We start from the raw sequence: 20,699 nt of genomic DNA, 5'->3' as shown, positions 1-20,699 counted from the left end.
ATTTTATTCTACAGAGAAGTTAAAGCAATTCATGTCTATGAAGCTTGTGGGAGAAAATTCACCCATAAGAGACCCAGAAACAACAACTAACAAACCCATACCTCAGAAGTACCTCAGAAGTACTTCAAAAGCTAACATTTCTTATTGGTTAAATGTAATCATGAAAAAAAAAAAAACAAAAACCACCAAAAGCAAGTACAGAAATTTAGAACTCATTATGCTTTGGGGTTTTTTTAAGAGGTCAGATGGTTTACACTCATATGAAGCATGTTTCTTGTCAGCTGAGTTAGCTGAGCAAGCTGAACAAGAAAAAGTGTGCCTAGAATTGGGACAAAAGAAACCAAGCTCTGTTTTCCACAGAACATTGTAGGGATGACGTGAAACAACAGCAGATATTTTTGTAAAAAAAGATACAGGAAGCAGACAGTTTAGGCATTAAAAGCTAAATTAGAGAACAAGAGAGAAATGCCTCTGACTTTTCCAGGGCACCAGGTAAACTAGGCTTAATGTGTTGGTTCAATGGTAGCTGCAAAGTAAATGGTTAACACGATCAAGCAAGGTAAGTTACTTTCCTATCATAGCATGGAATACAGCAAGAATGCATGTAGCCAACATTTCTTAAACTATTTTCCTCTAACTTCTCTTGACCCTCTCATTCATGTTGCTGTCTTCCTCCACAACTGGAATTAAGATATTCTGATGGAAGCAATAATCTCACTCCTTCTCATATCCCACGTGAGCACAAGGGGAAGCCTTCAGGGGCCAGGAGGAGGACAGGAGGAACAGAACTTGGGAAACATGGCAACAAAGGAGTTATTCCTACTAAACATTAACCCTAGTTTGGATTCACAGGTGGTACATTTCATTTCAAGCCTATTCTCTATTTGACAAATCTACTTTGATAAATTTCTGGTACAATCCCTTACATAAAGAAATACTTTGCTCTTTTTTTTTTTTAAACTAGTTCTTCCATGTCCTAGACAAATGCACTGATATTTCTAACTGTTGGTTAGCTCCAATTTCCCTGTGAAGTTAATAAAAAGGCTCACACTTGATTCAACTGAGAGAAAAAATGTAGTGGTAGTTTGAGGTATATTAGACAGAATTTTAAAGATTGAAGAAAAAAAAAAAAGCTTTATGAATTTGTGCTGTTGTGTTAAGAATAAATTATTCCTAAGTGGAAAACATTGTAACAAGCCTGGCAAAAACAAAGCATGAAAGAGCTTACTAACCAGTCTTTCCATGGAAGTGCATGCCAAGGGAGGGGAGGCCTGAAATTAAGAAAACGATGGGATGCCTGGCTGACAAAGACACCAAAAAAAGTTACTGAACTGCGTCACATCACAAAAACACAACCTTTGACAAAGACCCAGTGGAATACAAGAGCGGCTCAACTCATGGAGCCTTTCAGATAGTCCACTTGCTGAAATACTTCAAGCTCCTTTCTTCCTTTCTTGCATGACTGATGACACAACGGCTGCTATAGCACACAGCTCCTTTTAAATCAGCGTTCTGTCGCCACTTCTGGCACCAGTCCTTAAACCTTTCACAGCAAAAAATTACTATGCCTTACTCAAAGAATCCAGTATGATTTTTAAATAGAGAAGTCTGAATGAAATATAATTAAGTAGATCCTATTGCTAAACTCAACTAATTGTGCCTATATTACCCTGTCTGTCAAATGCGACCCTTGCAAAAGGCCAGTGCTCAGATCTCTCACTGAAGTTACTTGTGAAAATCTGGCTCAAATGATTAAGTATTCAAGTTATTTTTGCGTATGCAATGGCTAGACAGAAATTACACTCGAAGAACTTCTTTTACAGGATTCACTATCATTTCCCTGTTTCCTGCCGCTCTCTATTTTATTTCTTCTTTGACTGAAATACTGTAACCACAATGAATATATCCTTTAATGTAAACAGTATGACATACTCATACTTTAACATGAGACACTGGTGCTGTGATCAACAAAGAATGACTGAAAGGAATGGTCACCACAAAAAGAGACATGGAAGCAAACCCACAGAGGAAGCATGAAGTGGAAGATGAAAACGATTCTAAACATTTCAGTAAATAGCTAATGGTGTGATAGCAATAAGAATATGTTTAGTTGTAACAAGTGATCATATGTCATTTGTCACTGAAAAGACAGTATTTGCCAATTATTATCATGTATAACAAAATACACTATCCAACTTCATAAACATATAGTTCTGTGCTGTGTCTAGAGATGATGATGTTTATGGTTAGAATTACTGCATGCCAACTACATAAATAGATTACAGAACACAAAGGAAAGGAAACAGAATGGACTGATTCTCTCCTCCCCAGGTGATATATCAATTCTTGTGCCAGATTGCACACTGTTTACCTGATTAACCAGTAAATTCCAGCACAAGGAATGATGTATTTTGATTAGATGAATGCAAGTCTGAGGACTAGGATTTTGCAGGAGAGCCAATTACACAAATTTATGCATTCAGTTCTCACTTTCACAAAATGGCAAAGTTCTATAAAATATATTTGTAGATTGCTTGTTCTGCAGTTACTTAGACAAGTAATTTAGCAAAATAACTGCAGAATTTGAGTCCACAAGAGACCTCAAACTGTAAAACAACAACAACAACAACAAAATATTCTTTACAGTTTTTTAAAAAGTATCAACACATTTCCAATTAAAAGCAAGCTGTTTATTACACATATGCTAAACTCGTAAAGTTCAGAGCCCCCTTTGATAATAAATTCCTGTGGAGGACCATCTTTGTTTACCTCTTAATATTTAGGATGAACAAAAAGGAGCTATCCATATGAAGGTTTTGCAGAAAGAAATTGATGGTTAAAACTAGAATTTAGCAAATACACTTATCTATCAAGTGGAAAATAAAATTCTGCAAACATTTTCAGAGAAAAAGAAATGATGGGTTGTTTAATCTAAAAGATGATTGTCAGTCATTACATGATTTTACTGCATTACTTCATCCTACATCTCTTTTATTCCCCACGTATTCTTTGGGAGGGTTTTTGTTGTTTGTTTGTTTGTTTGTTTTAATTAAAGACTGACTTGGTCTGATGATGTAAAGTATGGTATATTTGAAATACTTAAGGAATAAAATAAACGCAGTCATACTTAAGGGCATATTTAACGTGCTACATCATTTCAGCCAGCCAGGAAATACTTTATAGATGGAATAGAGTAATGCCAGCGAGATCACATAACATGACTAAACTAAACCAAAACAAACCTTCGTTGTATTGTTTCCTCATATTCTTTTTTCATTTTAAAGTCTTGCCACCGTTCAAGCCTCCTTTCCCCCTTTCAGCAAAGAAGTTGGCAGAAGCAAACTATTATCTCTAATGACAGCAGAACCAAGACTTCAGTCTCTGTTATAGGATAAAAGCCAGACTACAGAAAATGAAGATAGGCGTATGCCTACTTTAACAATTCCGAAATGTGGGTCGACAAAGTGGGTGGAAAGTCACTCTTCATCATTTGACTCTGAACAATTTAGTTCTCTCCAATCTTTTTGCCGTCCAATTGCAAATGTTAAAATATAGGGCTATACTTGTCATACAACTTGATAAAGTAACTTGTTTCCTAAGAAAATGGAGGCAGTAAATCTTGCGAGTTTTAAAATTTCACTTCATGTTTTTGAACAGTTTAAGAAATTAGCATCTGAGTATGCCCTTTTAAATAAGTGATATTTTTTCAGCCACAAGTAGATGATAAAAGACTTCAGTCTTCCAAATATACAAGTTAACATACATTTCACAGACACATGACCTTGAATATGAGTCTAGGATCAAATTTTATATTCCTTTCCCATGTATGTGAACAGCTCCTATTTACTTTAATAGGACCACTAAGTCCACAGAGAGAGTGTGGTCAAGATTAATATGTTCAAAACTGAACTTAAATGGAACGTCATGCTGCCATCCTCTGCACCTCTGAAATAGAGCTTGTTACTGTGACTGTTCCATCTTAATCTCATGTATGCATTTTGCACAATGATGCTCTTATCCCTAATTTTCTTCTTCATATATTTCATGAAAGTCAGAAGTTCAAGGTGCCTCACAATAAAACTCTTGTTTTGCCATTTTTCACAATTTCAAGGTATCCAGCACCCCACAAAGATATGGTTCTAAGTGTTTTTATAAACCTAACAATTGTAGCATCTGAAACTTTCCTCCAAAATTAGATTCAGATTTTTATCCACATCTACCACTCATGGCTACTAATTCAGCTACATTATCCTCCTGTTTTCCAACTACTGCCTTTAACTGCAGATTAAGCAACACAAAGATGGATTTAATTTTAGTTTATATATTTGGCAAAGATATTCCACAGAGTTTCTAAAAAAAGTATTTTCATTACCTGGGAGGGACTGTGGGGATATTTCTTGAACTTCTGGTGTTTTGGATTCAGCAGGCCATACTCGAGTTTCATTCTTAGCTAAAGGGACAAAGACATTAGAGAGTAATTGCAAAGCTGTATCTCCTCTGTTCTACTACAGATTTATTTCTGTCCCACTTCAGTTTGCCAAAGTAAACCAACATGGATAAATGTGGAAAGCTGAATACCTTTAGCAATCAATGAACTTCCACTGTACAATCAGCACAAGCACCTATCTAGCTATGTTAAACACATGCATTTTTGGTATTGTTTTGTTCATTAAAAGATTCCTTAAAAATAAAATTTACAGCAAGGAATTCAATGCCTTACAAATCATTACTTTCACAGTGCAAAGTAGTTTTCAGTGTTTTTCATTTGTCTAGCATTTGAGCATTAACAGCAAAAATGCTTTTCAAAATTCAAAGATGTAATATTGTTCTAAGTGTTATACAAGAATAGTCTCATAAATTTTCAAATACAATGGAATTGTCACACTAGTCATGTCCCTATTTTCCTTTACATTACTTCTAACAATTACAGTGGTATGACAATAGACTTCTATTCCAACAGATATAAAGATATTCCAGCAGTGGATATAGGGAAAATTAATTAATTTTGACTTGACTAATACACCTGTTGTTTTTTTTCCACTGAAGACTAAGGCAATATATTTTGTGGGTTTTTTCTGGACTACTACTCTTTTAAAAAAAACTAGTAAGTTTTTGATTAAGTAAACAGAAAAAAAATACTTTGAGAATTCAATAAATATGATATTCTGTGATGCATTATTTTGACTTTTCTAAATAATACAGAATTAGAATAGTTGCAGTATGTCAGCAAATCATAATTAGTCCTAACTTCACACACAGCATAAGCCTTATTGCATTTTATTGTAGACATGCATCTCAGGCATCAGTGAAGGGTATCTGTATAGACTTGGACAATATGTCTGTTTGTCAATTCTTTTATACATTTAAATTATTTCCCAGAGTATTTTTGCTTTCCAAGCAATGACTCTTCCACGTTTTACATTCCTTTGAAATCCACTGGTCCCTTGTGTGTACACCCATGTACTTCATGTTCCCTGGTAAGGAACACATAGTAAACAGAACAGAACAAAACGTCACTTGTCTGCCCTGGTTATTTTCACAAAGGTGTTTGTGTAATCTACCATAAAGAGTGGCTCCAAACTGGCATCACACCAGCTATCTATTTTAGACATATCAGAGCATTTAGATTTATAAGTCCAAGTTCTACGCTCAGCCAGCTGAGGAAGCTGGATGTCTCTAGGACAACTGAAGCTACCTTTGCCTTTTTCCCCATCTTTTGCTCATAGTCACATTCTGCCATTTTTGCCACGCACACTACTGAACCTTATGACCTATCTGAAAATATAACATTGTTTTCCTGCAGAAAGATACAATTTTACTGGTAGAAAATGAAAATAAATATAAAAGTTCTAGATACTGTGATCCAAAACTAATATTGGAGGTCTTAAAATATGGTTTACTGAAAGTAAGGGTATGAAAAATGGATTTGTCAAAATATGGTCTACTGAGTTTTAATGGTAGCTTTGTTACGTGTACATCATATACATGTTAAAACCAAGCTAGTAATGATAAACACCTTGTTTCCTGTGTCTTCTGTTCAAAGAAAATATTAGTAATCAAGTTATCATCAATGTGATTAATTTTATCTTCATGATTGAAAACCAGTAATGCTCTGTAATGTAAATACTACAATTAAGTTTTTCCACTTAGCTTAAAATTTCAGTAGCCACAGATGATGCTAACAATATTTGTCTGTCAGATGCTGGTAAATACTTCCAGATAGTAATTTTTAAGGAACTCAGCCTCAGTCCAAACATATTCTTACTCAAACATATTCAAATATTATTCTACTGTGTAGCTCTACCCTTACACGTACACAGGAAAAAGCACTGCTATTTTCTCACTGCAAAGCAAGCCAGTCTGAGAATGTGCCGTGGCCAGCAATGGAACAACAGAGTAAATTAAACAAAGTAGAAATAAGAAAGGAAAAAAATCTGACCCAGGTGCTCGGCGTTCAAATTAAGTATTAAGACTAGCCAAGCCAAAAGTCATCAGCTCCAGAACTCTACTCAAGGGATCTCTGAAAGATGCACTAGGGGCATTATTAAGGTTTTTAAAGATAGCTGTATTTCCCACAATTATGCTATTCACAGATGACATGCTAGTTTACAGATCGTCCTGGTTTCGGTTGGGACAGAGTTAACTTTCTTTTTTAGTAGCTGGTACAGTGCTGTGTTTTGGATTTAGTGTGAGAATGATGTTGATAACACACTGATGTTTTAGTTGTTGCTAAGTAGCGCTTATCTTAAGCCAAGGACTTTTCAGTTTCCCATGCTCTGCCAGAAAGGAGGTGTGCAAGAAGCTGGGAGGGAGCATAGCCAGGACAGCTGACCTGAACTAGCCAGAGGGGTATTCCATACCATGGAATGTCATGCCCAGTATATAAACAGGGGGAAGTTGGCCGGGAGGGGCGGATCACAGCTCGGGAACTAACTGGGCATTGGTCAGCGGGTGGTGAGCAATTGCATTGTGCATCACTGGTTTTTTTCTCCCCCTCCCTTCCTTTTTTTTGTTATATTCCTTTTCATTACTATTATTATTATATTTCATTATTACTATTGTTAGTATTATATTTTACTTTAGTTATTAAACTGTTCTTATCTCAACCCACAAGTTTTACTTTTTTTTTTCCTTTCCTCCTCCTCACCCCACTGGGAGGGGGAGGGGGAAATGGCTGCATGGTGCTTAGTTGCTGACTGGGGTTAAACCACGACACCTTGTAAGTCCAAGCTAATCATTAATTAGACAAACAGAAAAAGAGAAGGTAAAAGAGGAAAAAAAAGGACTTTTCTGCTTGCATACATGATCTCACATTGCTACGCTTCTGACACTGCTCATGAACAATACAAGCTTAGTTCATTTCTGCTTACCCAGTTTTTTCCTGGATGCTTGAGGTACGTCATCTATTGTCAGGAGAGGAGGAAGTTTCTGCTGAGTTTCATTGAGACCTGGAACAATAAGGTGCACTACACAGAAAGATGTGTGCCATTAATTCCAGAAGAGATGAAAAATACAGAGTCTACCCTCTGAGATATGTGAGCAACTACTACTGAACCACTGGGAGTTTCGTTTGAGTATCTTGGAAATAAGTTAGTTCTATTCAGTAATTATCACTCCCATTTGGTGCTATTTCCCCTTTACACCACTCACTGTATTACCACCATTTCACAATTAATCAGAATTGAAAATAATTCAATACTGGAGCATATAACCCTGGAGTGCTGCAGTATCACAGATGCTGGGACATTCTGTCTGGTGGGCCAAGAAGACTCAACACCAAACGTGGTTAGTAGGTATCTGTTTGATTCACATCAATACATTAAAACTCACACAAAGCAAACTTAAGCCAAAGTTATATAGTTATATAAAGTATTTCCATATATCTAAAGGACTAAACACCTTCCTGCATCCAGGACTAAATTAGTCACAAGGTGCATGATGCAGTGAGCCTTTCCTATCTATTTCAGGCAGACCACTAGTTCACCACACTAAGCACTATATGATAGACTTTTCCCTATTTTTATGTTCTAAGCCAATATTGTGTATTGTTATAGGTCAAACAAGAACAGAAAGCATGAAACTGAATGGCTTGAGGGAAACAGTTATGCCCCGAGATCTAACCAAGCTCTAATTGCAAGGAAAGTTATAATATACATCACTATAGCCTAATATATCAGTACAGGTTTGTGTCTGTAAATAGTATGTTATCATACTACCTTAAAAAAACCCAAAAGAACAACCCCTCATCTCAATAAGATCTTTGCCACAGAACTATACCTGAAGTATGAAAGAGCTTCTTGGCTTAAACAGTGACAGTATCTTCTTTTAAATACCATGACAGTAAAATGATTCTATTTCCCTTAGACTACATCATCCTTGAACCATCTGTATGGCCATAAAATATAACAAATACTGTCTGAACCAGCCGCAAAATACCCTTCGATATGCAAGGAAAGAACTATCAAGATCAAGGGAATTAAATGTATTTACACAGTTCTAATTTTCAGCCAAAGATGAGGAAAGATAATAAAAATATCTTCTAGTCACCTAATATTGCTCCTGGCAGAGAAGAACTATCTGAAGTTTTTGACTGCGTCCGATTTTGAATAACTGTGGAGACAACACAGGGATATTAGAAAATAATTTTAAAAAAACAAAACCAAGAAACAAAACCACACCTGAGACAAGCATCAGCATTCTGAAAACCTTCCCTCAACTTAATAACTGGAGATGAGGACACCATCCTAATCTTTTCTGTATTTACATTCAGTTTAAGAAACTGCAAACTGTGTTTCCTCTACATCTTCTCTTAACTGTGCATCTCTCTTTCCCCTAGCATATCAGTTTTATATCCTTGGCGAAAAATGACATTCTATGCTAATATAGGCCAGCTCCAGGCCATCTCATTACCCTGCCATTCACAAGTCTTCAAAAAAAGATGCATGTGAATTAAATGCCAGTACAGTCATATTTTAGTGGTAATTACCGTATTTTGCTTTTACACCACCTTCCAGTGTTTTCCTGTCCCTGAACTGTGAACTACCTCCAAAGACAATTTGCTTGATTTTGTTACTTAAAATTATTCACAGTACAATTTCTGTTAGCAAGTTTTAATCTGCAGCTCATTTTCTATCAGCTATCCTTAGGTAGTTAATTTTCAAAGATTACACTACTATACTACCTCTCACTACTAGAGAGAAACAGGCATTTCTAAAGGGCACTATGTTTAAGTCTACTGTAGAGATATCTCGCCGCTGACCAGGGAAAGGAGAAGAAGGGAGTCTAAGTCAATGACTTAGTTGAAGATACCCACAAAAAAGTTTAGTAGCATGAATCTTATCCATACTGCTGCCCTTCATGCCTGACCAGCAAGTTATGCACAGCTGGGAGATCAACATACCTGGACAATCCAGTTGAAAGAAAAAGAATGGATACTAGCAGAAATCAGAACTGATTGGTATTCATTCAATGACTCAACTAAGTCATTCATTATCATGCAATGTAATAGCTCATTTTATTAACACAGATAGGTAACAGCTTAATAGTATTTGTAATTAAAGGATATGATAGTTTGTAAGGTTCCACCTATTCTAAAAGGAAACTTTCATGACATTCACATCTGAGTCAGGATTTTTTTTTTCATTTTAATTTTAAGGTACTCTTGCAGAGCATAAGAATCAATTCAAAAAATATACAAAGTTACCTTGTTTGATTATTGTGACAGGGACCAACTTCTTATTATCACGCAGTGTAAGCTGAGAGAAGAGGGGGGGGAAAAAAAAAAGCCTTGGGATAACTGCCATAATAGTAACAGAACTTCCTTAGTAACAAAAATAGAGGGCTCTAATCCAATACCGCGCCTGCCCCAAGTTAACACTGGATATGGCTCTGGCCCTAATCACTGAAGGTTACACTATTGTTTCAGTTCCCATGGGCTAGTATAGTAATGCTGCATTTTGATCTCCTTTTTTCAGCTTGAGATGTTTTGCTTCATAAAAACTCAGTATTTGACAGCTTAGGAATCCCCAATCCTTTTTTCTTTTAAGAATCTCTTGAGCACTCACTGGGGAGTAGTCCAGAAAGCTAAGAAAAGCTGAAATTTAACTACAACAAAACATCTGAAATGTATGCAATTACAAATTTGGTCACAGGATATAATTATATTCTCAGGAATAGTATATTTAGAACACAAACTATTCCAGAACCAGGTGTACATTTGTAAACTATCAGCACTCTTGGGTGCATACTCTGCTTAAAGTAGATTAACTCAGAGTCATTTTATTTGGTGAAATTGTTTCCAAAGTATCATTGGCCAGCTACCCATGTTCTTCTCACATTTTTATGCTAAATACTTGGACTTTTCTGCTGTTCACTGTCTTTGACCCAGACTACTTTTTGCCTAAGTGTGAATCTTTTCCAGTGTTTTGATACCATGAGAATAAGGAACACATGAATGGGCCCCACATTTATTAAAAGGAAGAAAACAGCTGATCCCAAAGATTATAAATCAGTATTCACTACCACACATGGGTACTAGGAACAACTTCTGAAAGCTTAGTAATACACTCAGGTGATGAGAGGAGGTAGACTGTAATGCCAGCAATATAAAAATGCTAAATACATTAAAAGTGGATTTTTTTTTCAGTTACATCTGAGTTACAAGAAAGAAAGCAACTCACACAATTACCTCTCTGTGTTAAATGTACACTGCTAAAGTCAGAATCAATGTTCATTTTGTACTTCATGCCATCTGGTCTACTTCATGTGAAAGAACACTTGCATGAAAACTCAGCATTTGATGACAAAGCTTTAATTATTTACCCAAGGATAACTATTTTTGCTTTATTCTAAGTATTAAAAAAAAAAGCTTTAAAAGTAATGGTTGGGTACACATCAAACACATACCAAAGTCTAAGAAGCTGGAAGAAGGCAAATCTCAACAAGTAAGATGGCCCTTTCCTCAGGGAAATGGATGGAGGCTGCTTATTCTATGAAAGCCATTACTTTCTGCTACCTAATAACAGTTTTGCATTGGCATGAACATGGTTTGAAATTAAGTGGAGGTTTCAATCACTGTCATTAATGAAGGATACAAAATAATATTCCTTCTTTTGTTGCTTACTATTTTTCCTTTATTATTAACAAGGTTTAAATTTCTATTTTTCCTTCTAGTGAAAAAATTGTGTTGCTGATGATCAGCTTTTGAAGTAACCCTGCTATTCATGTGACTAACAAGTGGGATGAAATGCATTTATCAGAAGGTGTTCATTTTATTGTATTTCTCATCAGAAGCCCTACAATCAAATAAAGAGCTCTCAAGATGTAGTGAGCACTTGTGTAACTCCAGTGTGGAACTTCTAATCATAATTATTATCAGTCCTTTTACTAGTAAAAGGTTCTTATATTGACAATAGCATCCGTTCTTTGTTGAATAATAATGGATGACTGTAATGACAGCAATATGAAAATGCTAGATACATTAAAATACATTCAGAATTTAGTTTCTCACTCAAGAACAAATCATTGACATGAAATTTGTGTTCCGCAGCTGCTGTAATTACACTGCTCACCTGCACAAATCTGCAAGTGCTGCACTTGAAATCTACCACCGTGTTGTCAATCCTCTCTTCTCAGTCTCGAAAAAGCGACTACTTTAGATATTTCTATGTCTAGTAAAATTTACTACTTGGACAAACTATTTCAGAAACATCAGCATATCATCTGTAGGAATGGCACTGTTTACTGTATTTTTCAGACAGAGAATATAAAGCATATAGGTATTAGGAACATTAGTTATTAAAATGACTATGACATCTCCATGAATGAAGGAGGGTGGCAAATAAGGTATTTCTTAATTTCAGAGGAAAATTAGAGATGTAAGTTATACCATAAGTCAGGCATCTTAACTTCTGACCATATATCTATGTCATATTGCATAAAGGACTGGAGTTCTCAAACATTCTGTCAAATGGCATATGGCAACATTACTTTAAGAGATACTTGTTCTTTCTGCCTCTTTTATATTCCAATACTCCAAAAAGCCACAAATAACTGGCATACATGTAAGAGACTCCTCAAGAAAGCATTATGGTTAACCTCAATTGAATAAGTTTTGGAAGAGCAGGCATGTTTTCTTCTAGAGTTTAACAAATGACTATCATTTGTTAGTCCTAAGCTAAGAGTCCTGCTTTTTGGCTGGAAAAATCAAGGAGGACCCCACCTTTCAGACTGACATTATGAAATTACAGGAACCTAATCAGACAGAAAAGGAAATAAATTTCTACTGCATTCTCTCCACTCTACCACCACCCATTGTTTATGAAGGGAAGAAGAATGACCATCTCTAGAACTCTCCTTTTCTTCCCTTCTCATTAGTTCTAGCTCACACAGTCCCAGGAGCTTAGTCAAACTTAAAGGATGGACCTGCCAAAAGAAACACAAGCTGATATGTGACCGATGTTGAAAGGGCAGAATAACTAGATGGATCAGTAATGTTGCTTAAAACAGCCTTTAAAAATGTCTCCTTACAGAGAAGAGTTAGGACCATGCTGATATGAGTTAGTTGTGCCTTTGGAGCAAAATAAGGCACAAACAAAGTTTGGCCCAAATAACACTCATTCTGGCTTTGCACTGATGATGCGATTGCACCACTGAAACATACCCCACCTAATACTGTGGAAACTGAAGTAATAACATAAACTTAAGAGCTGGCCACTATCTGCTTCCCAGCCTTAGTTTTATGGCTTTTTGCACCACTAAAGTGAGAATGATAAGAGAATTTTTAGAATAATCTACGGAATGTTTTCATGATATTTCTGTGGAGGGTGATAAAGCAGTACTGCTCTGGAGCTAAGCCCTGTGAAGCTGACTAAAAAGACTAGATGTTGGCTCCAGTCCTCCTTTCATGCTTAAGCTGTGCAAATATTTGGAAAACTGTTTTAGCTCAGTTTCTCAGGACTTGCATAAATAGAATTCCTACTTCCACAGAAGTGGCATAACGGAGTCAGGGTCCTGGCACACAGGGTTTGCCAAGACAAGTAAAGGAACTCATTTTGCACTCCATATGCCAGAATGAATTACCTGATCTTGGGCTGTCACATGTAACTTTTAAGATGCTTATGGGACCAACGGGAAAAACAGTAGAGTTGATTTCATCAAAAACATAATGAGATGAGCACCTTCCTGAATATCTAATCAACTGGCTTCATATTACTCACAGATAAAACATTTTCTCTTGAATGTGAGACATGACTATGTTTCCCATAACCTAAGCATTATACTGCTCTAACTCTGTATGTAATGCTATAATTAAAGTATTACTGTCCTAAATGAATACCTAATTATTCCTACAAGAAAATGTGGTTTGATTCCTGAAGGAATTCTAGGTCTGATAATTACAGACCTTTTACAATATTGTACAATATGAAGAACGAACAATGAGAAACCATACATGGCCATTTCCTACCATGAAAACACTTGGAAAATCAGAGACAGAAGAGAATTGTGAAGAACGGATTGTTCCCTTATAATAATCATCACTCATGAGTCAACCCTTTAAAATGTCTGAAATAAGAAGGATTTCTATACCTTTTCTTGGGAAGTTATCCCATAGTCTACCTCAGGGATAGTACCTTAAAACCAAAGCAAACCAAAACAACTCTCAGAAGATTAGCTGCTGAAACTTGCACTTCGATAAAAAATTAAGGAAAGGAAATATGAAGAAACCAATTCAATCTCATAGTAGAGGAGGTAATGCTCAAAAGTTATGAATAAAATGTCTGTTTTTCACTGTATTAAAACTAGTCTACTAACAGGTTCAATCTACAGATCCTTCATTTCTGCTTCAGCTCTTGGAAGCAAAAAGTATTTGTGTATGTGAATCCTCGAACATATGAAACCCACCCATGCTTGCTTGACAGCTGTTATGGCAAATGCCAGATGAGAAAAAAAAAAAAGAGGAAATGAATAAATATTGATATTTACTTATTTATTTACAAAAATCTTCAAATGCTTTGATGAAATAGTTAAAAATTCTACCTTGCCACCTGCAAGGATTTAATGAACTGCCTAGTAATTTTGGTAAGCAAATTAAATTGCCCCTTCCAGCTTCCTCTGGTTCTGCAAACACTTGCCTCACATATGAGAACTACCAGTGAACTCAATGGGACGACTAATTATTTTAGAAGACCTGAGTATACACAAGATTACTCTATAAAATAACAGCACTACTTTATCACAAAATGAACTGACCACCACAAATATCACAGGTTAATAACTGACCACGACAAAGGGATAAGCAAATTTTAATGTTTAGAATCCACATACGGAAACCATGATCTTCATCTTTGCTAAACCAGAATCAGTATATGTAATCATCCTCAGCTACAGTTCTCAATCATTTCATCAATCCACATTTATAAGCATTTTTCCATACAGTTATCTAGTCTTAGATTTAACAGAATTTTTATATTGGCAATTTGTGGCCATAATGTCTTTCTGACTTGATTCTAACAGAGAAGCAAAAACCTGACCATACAAAATAGAAATCTGGTATAAAAAATAAGACTGTTTTGCATACCTGTGTTTGGGAATTAGGTACCAACTTGTACATATTCTGGAGTTGTCCATTTACTTTTTTACCTGATTTGACAGGAAGATAAATAAATACGTGATTACTTTTTGTTTTGTCCAAAGCAAAGCAAACCAAGTTTATTCACCTTTTTCAAGAGCTAAGAAAGTTAGGAGGCTTAATTACAAGGTATAAAACCACACCATGTAACAGTTTTGTTTGCTCCTGTTTCTCCAGATTAATTAATTCATCTGCAAATCCTCCTTTTCACATTTTGACAGAAAGGAAATGAAATGTATTCTTCTTGTTCTACAATAGGGGGTAAGAGAGCTGAAGTGGTCTTTGAGACTTACTAAGGAGAAGCCAGAGGTGCCTAAGAGGATTCTTTAATAAAATTAATATAACCACAACACTAATATGCAAGGAAGAAACTTGAAAGAGGGATTTCTGCATCCCATCTGTCAGGCTGGTACTAGGACTGGCTAAAAGCAACATGTTTTAAGGTCTCCAATAGTTAGTCTTGCTTTTAAGTGTGCTCTTCTAAAAGAAATACGTATTTAGCACTGGCAATACACAGCATGCATATCACTTCTCTTTGGGTCTGACATGGTTTCCTTTATCTCAACATATGAACGAAGTAACCCACGGATTTAATCTCTGAAATTTTTCTCTTAGGTTTTTCCTCTTAGCTTCTTAGTATTAGAAGCTTCTTGTGATGCAGCAATTAAATACAGAGGAGAAACAGTCCCTCCCAGCACCTCTTAAATTCTAGCACGATGCTTCAAACTTTGTCTACATCTTTCACCTTTACACTTTTCTGCTCCCTTTGCGTCAACAGGCACGCAAACAAGAGTCAAGTTAAATGTTATCATATTTCTTCACAATTCCATCCAAAACAGATAAGCAATAGAAAAAAATTCAACGATTAAGAAATATCAATTGAGAGACATTTAAGTTGACACGCTATCCTGAAAAAAATCTTTCAAAGTGCTCAATACTTCTCAGGAACAGGACCTACTATTGGCCTAAAGACAAGGGAAAACTGACAGAAGTTTCACACTGACTTCATGAGAAAATCATATTAAGATGGTCAGAAATAATCTACTTTCATCTCTTTCGATAAATTTTGGTTAAATAAATGTTGAACATTTGCCATGCCTTTTATGTCTTCCTCAAATCATGAATTAAAACCAGATTCTCCTCTCAACCCCTCCCAACATATTTAGTATATAACAAAAATATGGCCTGTGGATTGAACAAATACAAGAACATGCAACAGGAATTTCAGTTTATAGTAATTTATACATTCTTCAGGGAGGAAAGAAAATTTACAGTGAACGATGTTTGGTTTAGGTTGAGATGTTTCTTAATATATGAAAAGACCTTGAGTTGCTACAAGACAGTAAGTTAAAACAGAAAAAAAGTGGCCATTTGTGCTGATTGGTAAACTCCTATGCAGACAGATGGTTAGAAACTTATAATAAATGTTCACTCTCTGTTTACTGCCCACAGTTTCTGTATCTACCTACTATGCACTGACAATATGAAAGGCTTGAATCTGAAAGATGCTGACAACTTTCCAATTAGAAGACACTTTATCAGTAGACCACAATGTAGACATACAGGGTAATAGCAAGCTCCCTGGATTTAGTTGCTGCAGAAGCATCCACTGAATACACAAGTCTACATTCTAGGAAAAAGAAATCTCATCTAAATAGAATATGAACTCTTACAAGAAAGTATCTTTCAACCAAACTCAATCTGTCTCCCTAACTTACAAGAATGATTCTCCTGGCCTATTAAAAATGTATGGTGTCTGTAAGAAACAGCATTTAGAAATACATTATATACAAAGAGCAAATTTGGTGATTCCAGTGGACATTTCAATCAGCCTCGAACACAGTATTAAACACTATGCACCCTTCATTCCCTCCTATTTTAAGTGCTCAAATACATTCCAGCACTTGCTCTACAGATTACTTTAAAATGTTTAAAATGCAGGAAAACCAGCCATTTAGTAAGGCTTCTTTAGAGCTGTGAAGCAGAGTTTCTTTTTGTGAGGCAAGTACGGGAAAAGACTACCACCATTCTCCACTTTAAGCTCATGGTATAAAGATGGCATTATTCTGGACTGCTAAAATGACTCTACGGGCACTGGGCAGGTACTTCAAAGTTACAGCTTTCTAATTTATGATGAAGGCCAGCAAAGTTCTTTATTAGGGAGTATGAGGGCTTTTGCAGTGTTACAAGCCACCCTACTGCTTCCCTGCCTTACCCTCAAGTACATCGAGCTGTGTAACTCGCCTACAACTTGAAACTGAGGTCCAAATCAAATTTCAGCTGGAAATCTCATATGAATAAGGCTCTTTTATGAGAATTCCCATTCTTCACAATTCGAGCCAAGCTAGAAATACTGAGCATAGCAGTTTGCAGCATCTTCTGACCAACATCATGTTCAGAAATATCTTTATGTAAATGCTTGAGGAAAATAAATGAAACTGGACAATGTCTGTTAAGTCTTCTCTTCCTCTCTTTAAAAGGAAGAAGACTCTGCTGCTGCTTATTTCCTCCATTGATAGCAGTGATTCTTTGACCAGTACATGTTTTTTCAAGGGTTAATTTGATGTCACTCTGCCTGCATTGTCTTGAGACTTTGAAGAAAAAGCTTAAAATATGACTGAGAATAGCCAGAGATGTCATACACTTGCCTCCATGAAAACCCAAACAAAAGCATACATGACAGCGCATGCTTCAAACACCATTTATATAATTCCTTGACTGAAAATTAGCTTCAAATTCAACTTTCGAGCCGAGTCATAAAGAGCCCATTGTGATCCATGCTGGATAGGACAGGCCCTGTCTAGCTTTTAACCAGCTTGAACATAAAAGCAGATATAAAAGAAGATTCAAACAAGGATAATGCTTTCCATCAACTCAAATTAGTAATGATCTTATTATTCAAGGCCTAAGCAAAAAGCTTGGAATCCAGTCAGAAGTATAAATATACGTACTCAACACTTTATGTGTATCTAAACTAACCACTGTTAGAGTTCTACCAACCTGCAGCAGATCCTCTACTATTTGCAATGAGAAGAGAACATCTTTCAGAAGAGTAGGTGGCAGTTTTTCAAACACAAACTATTTCTAGTTTCACCAATTCCTAAAAGAATTTGTAAGGGGCATAAAGGATGGCATTTAAACAATGAAAACCTGATCAGTAGCTTACTCTAAGTAATACCACAATAGAGGAAAAAATACTGTCAAACTGAATAGCTATTTGATTAATTATTGTCAAATACTTACTAGACAGAACTGTCTTATGATTGAAAGTCTTGCTCCAAATACTATCCTCTACATTGTCTTTAACTCCAAATTCATAAAGTGTGTTTGGCTTCAGATTGTCCACCACTGTCTCTGTAACTGGGCAAAGCTGAAAAACCCATTTCTTGTCTTTATCCTTTTCTCTGTAGCGAACTGTATAGAACCTGCTCGACAAAAAAAAAAAAAAAAAAAAAGTTTTTCTTCACAAAGAAATTCACTACAAACATTTTCGTTAGGAATTACTAAAATAACTTCTACCTACCGTTGTTCTTGTTCTTTCTGGCCCCTTATGGTTATCAAATATCAGAAAAGCCAGCATATCTTCCCTGCAAACGTAGTGCTAGCCCAGTCATCTCCTAGACACATATATGCTCCCCATCATACAGACCCCGACATTAGGAGTATTATATAAAGAACAAAAGAACAGTCTCCTTATTCACAAACAACCATGTGTGTGAGGTTCTGACCACAAACTGCAAGCTCATTTTGCAAGCAGTTCCTGTGATTCTGACATATGCCAGAACTAGTCAATTGAATCATGAGTTTATTAGTCAGGAAGCCTCAACCAATTTCTCAAAATCTTCTATATCCGTCCCGGGGAAGGTGTTCCCCTCAAAATTAGTCCAAAAATATTCTCAAGGGAAAATCAGTAATAGTTGGCACTTATATAATACATTCCTTATTCAGTGATCCCATTATGTATTGCCCACACTTCAAACAAGAAAGTAAACCAAGACATTACGTTCAGCAGTTTAAATCAGTAACGTGATGAATGCTAACAGATTATGAAATTAAAAAACATTTCTACAGAAATTGCCCAATTCAATCAAGCAGCACCACCCTGAAAAAGTATGACTGCAATGCTAACCAGTATAAAACAATGCAATGTAAATGGTGAGAGTAATGGCACAAGAACTCCACTGCCTGCTACAGTCTCATTTTCAATATACATGCTGAATCACTGCCAGAATGGGGTGTGGTTTTCTGTTTTTGTAAGAACAAATCTCAGAGAGATTTGGCAACTTTTTAATCCAAGTATGACTGAAAATTGTTACATATAAGATAAATAAAGCATATCCATTGTCCATATCCATCTTACATTTACATTAGCTGAAAAGGGATGAATTCCATCCAACTGTATTTTTCCACACTTCAATAGAGCAAATTAAGGCCATAAAAAAACCACAACTCTAAAATCCCAGGTACAGGCCCAGGAATCATTCAGAAGCAAAAAGAATAAGAAATTTGGGTTGTGAGATTTAAGTCAGGTATTATATAGGAAAATATATGGAGAGAAAGGAAGGAACCTTAAGAAAACAACCAAAAAAAGGTCTTTAATCAACTGAAAAGGTATCAAAGGTCCAGATTAAAATGACTTAACAGACCAAATATAATACTGTCAATGCATAAAGCTGCTTTTGCCAAAGTTAGAGAAGAGCACTTCCAGAGTAGAGTATATGTGAAAGATGACTGTTGAGTACAGGGAAATTCCTACTTCATTATTAAAACACAACCTAAGACAAGGCAAGTGCCAATCATGGAAAATATTTTCATTCACAAAGATTCACTTTGTTTACATATTTTATCTCATAACCGTCAAATTTATTTTCTTGGCACCAAAAATATAGATTCTCCTGTTTTAGTTGCTACAATTCAGCTCATTCAGGTATTCTGCCAGGTTACAAAATTAATATTTATGTTGGCTCACATAACTCTCTGCATTAGCTATACTACTTTGTGTTCGAAACAAGCCATAGTCTAACCCAAACCTTGGAAAGGAAAGAAATATGATAAGTGGTGAATATCCTTCCTCTTCTTATTGATACCTGGACTACCAAGTAACAATTGACATCCTTATCTCTGTGGGCTGTGATTTACTCAAATTTCATATGTCAAGCAATAGATCTAACTATCAGTTAGACCGACAAAGAATGTTTTTAACAAGAAATTATTGGCAACATTAAAACGAGGAAAATTTAATCCTCTTAATCCTTTCATACATAGTCACACAGACATTAACAGACAAGAAAAGGTTACTTGGAATCTCTGTCACTATCTTGCAAAGGACATAACAGTAATAAACAAATCCCATCCACAACATAAATGCATCTTGCTGGACCCCATACAGTCTCTTGGTAAGGGATTTAGAATAGGTATAGATAGATCTATGATCAAAATGTGAATCACAAGTAGAAGTAGTCACCTTGTTCCCAACTTGCCTGAAAGAGGAAATTTCATTTGTTTTCATCTTCATCCTTACCTTTTCCTACCTGTTTTAGTTGAATGGGGTAGAAATAAAGTGATTGTATGTGATGGAAAGAAAATACTATACTAATTCATTTCAGTTATTGAACAGTCCAAATGAACAGCTGCATCAGAAACGAGGAAGAAAAAAAACCACCAAAAACTTGTTCGTAATGAATAGGCTTTTAAGTGGCTGCTCCCACTTGCTTCTACTGTAGAAAATGTTCTATTTTTGAATACTGTCTCCACACCTGCAAATTCCTTGTCGCTAACATGAATTAAAATACCAAGAACACTTGCACGTCAAAAAACATCTTTCACTAAAATTTAAGGCTATTAAAAAATCTGACAAGAAGATTTTCATAGTTGTGCCAAACTATGCCATTAGAAATAGAAACATATAGCATAGAACAAATGTGCTCTCAACTCCAAGATTTCCAAGCTTGTAAAAACTTCACCAAGGGTGTAATTATTTCAGTGGAAACTTGCCACAATGAGTACTAAAAACACTGACTGTGATGACAGAATTTCTTCAACCATTTCAATAAAAAGCAGCCAAAATGAA

General features: G+C 35.8%; 1 protein-coding gene across 1 annotated transcript in view; it reads right to left on the bottom strand.

Annotated features, from left to right (window-relative positions):
- The window catches only part of ABI3BP (ABI family member 3 binding protein), a 165,366-nt gene that overhangs the window by 97,948 nt on the left and 46,719 nt on the right, over positions 1 to 20,699 (bottom strand). The window contains exons 5-10 of the mRNA XM_050915143.1: positions 17,873 to 18,054; positions 14,579 to 14,640; positions 9,704 to 9,755; positions 8,548 to 8,610; positions 7,371 to 7,466; positions 4,373 to 4,450 (exon numbers count right to left, since the gene is read on the bottom strand). Coding sequence (XP_050771100.1) covers positions 4,373 to 4,450; positions 7,371 to 7,466; positions 8,548 to 8,610; positions 9,704 to 9,755; positions 14,579 to 14,640; positions 17,873 to 18,054 — 533 coding nt within the window. The remainder of the gene's footprint in view (positions 1 to 4,372; positions 4,451 to 7,370; positions 7,467 to 8,547; positions 8,611 to 9,703; positions 9,756 to 14,578; positions 14,641 to 17,872; positions 18,055 to 20,699) is intronic.

This window comes from Gymnogyps californianus, chromosome 1 (assembly GCF_018139145.2).
Source record: "Gymnogyps californianus isolate 813 chromosome 1, ASM1813914v2, whole genome shotgun sequence".
In the NCBI taxonomy this organism is placed as follows: domain Eukaryota; kingdom Metazoa; phylum Chordata; class Aves; order Accipitriformes; family Cathartidae; genus Gymnogyps; species Gymnogyps californianus.
This window is presented reverse-complemented; position numbering and strand designations above follow the sequence as displayed.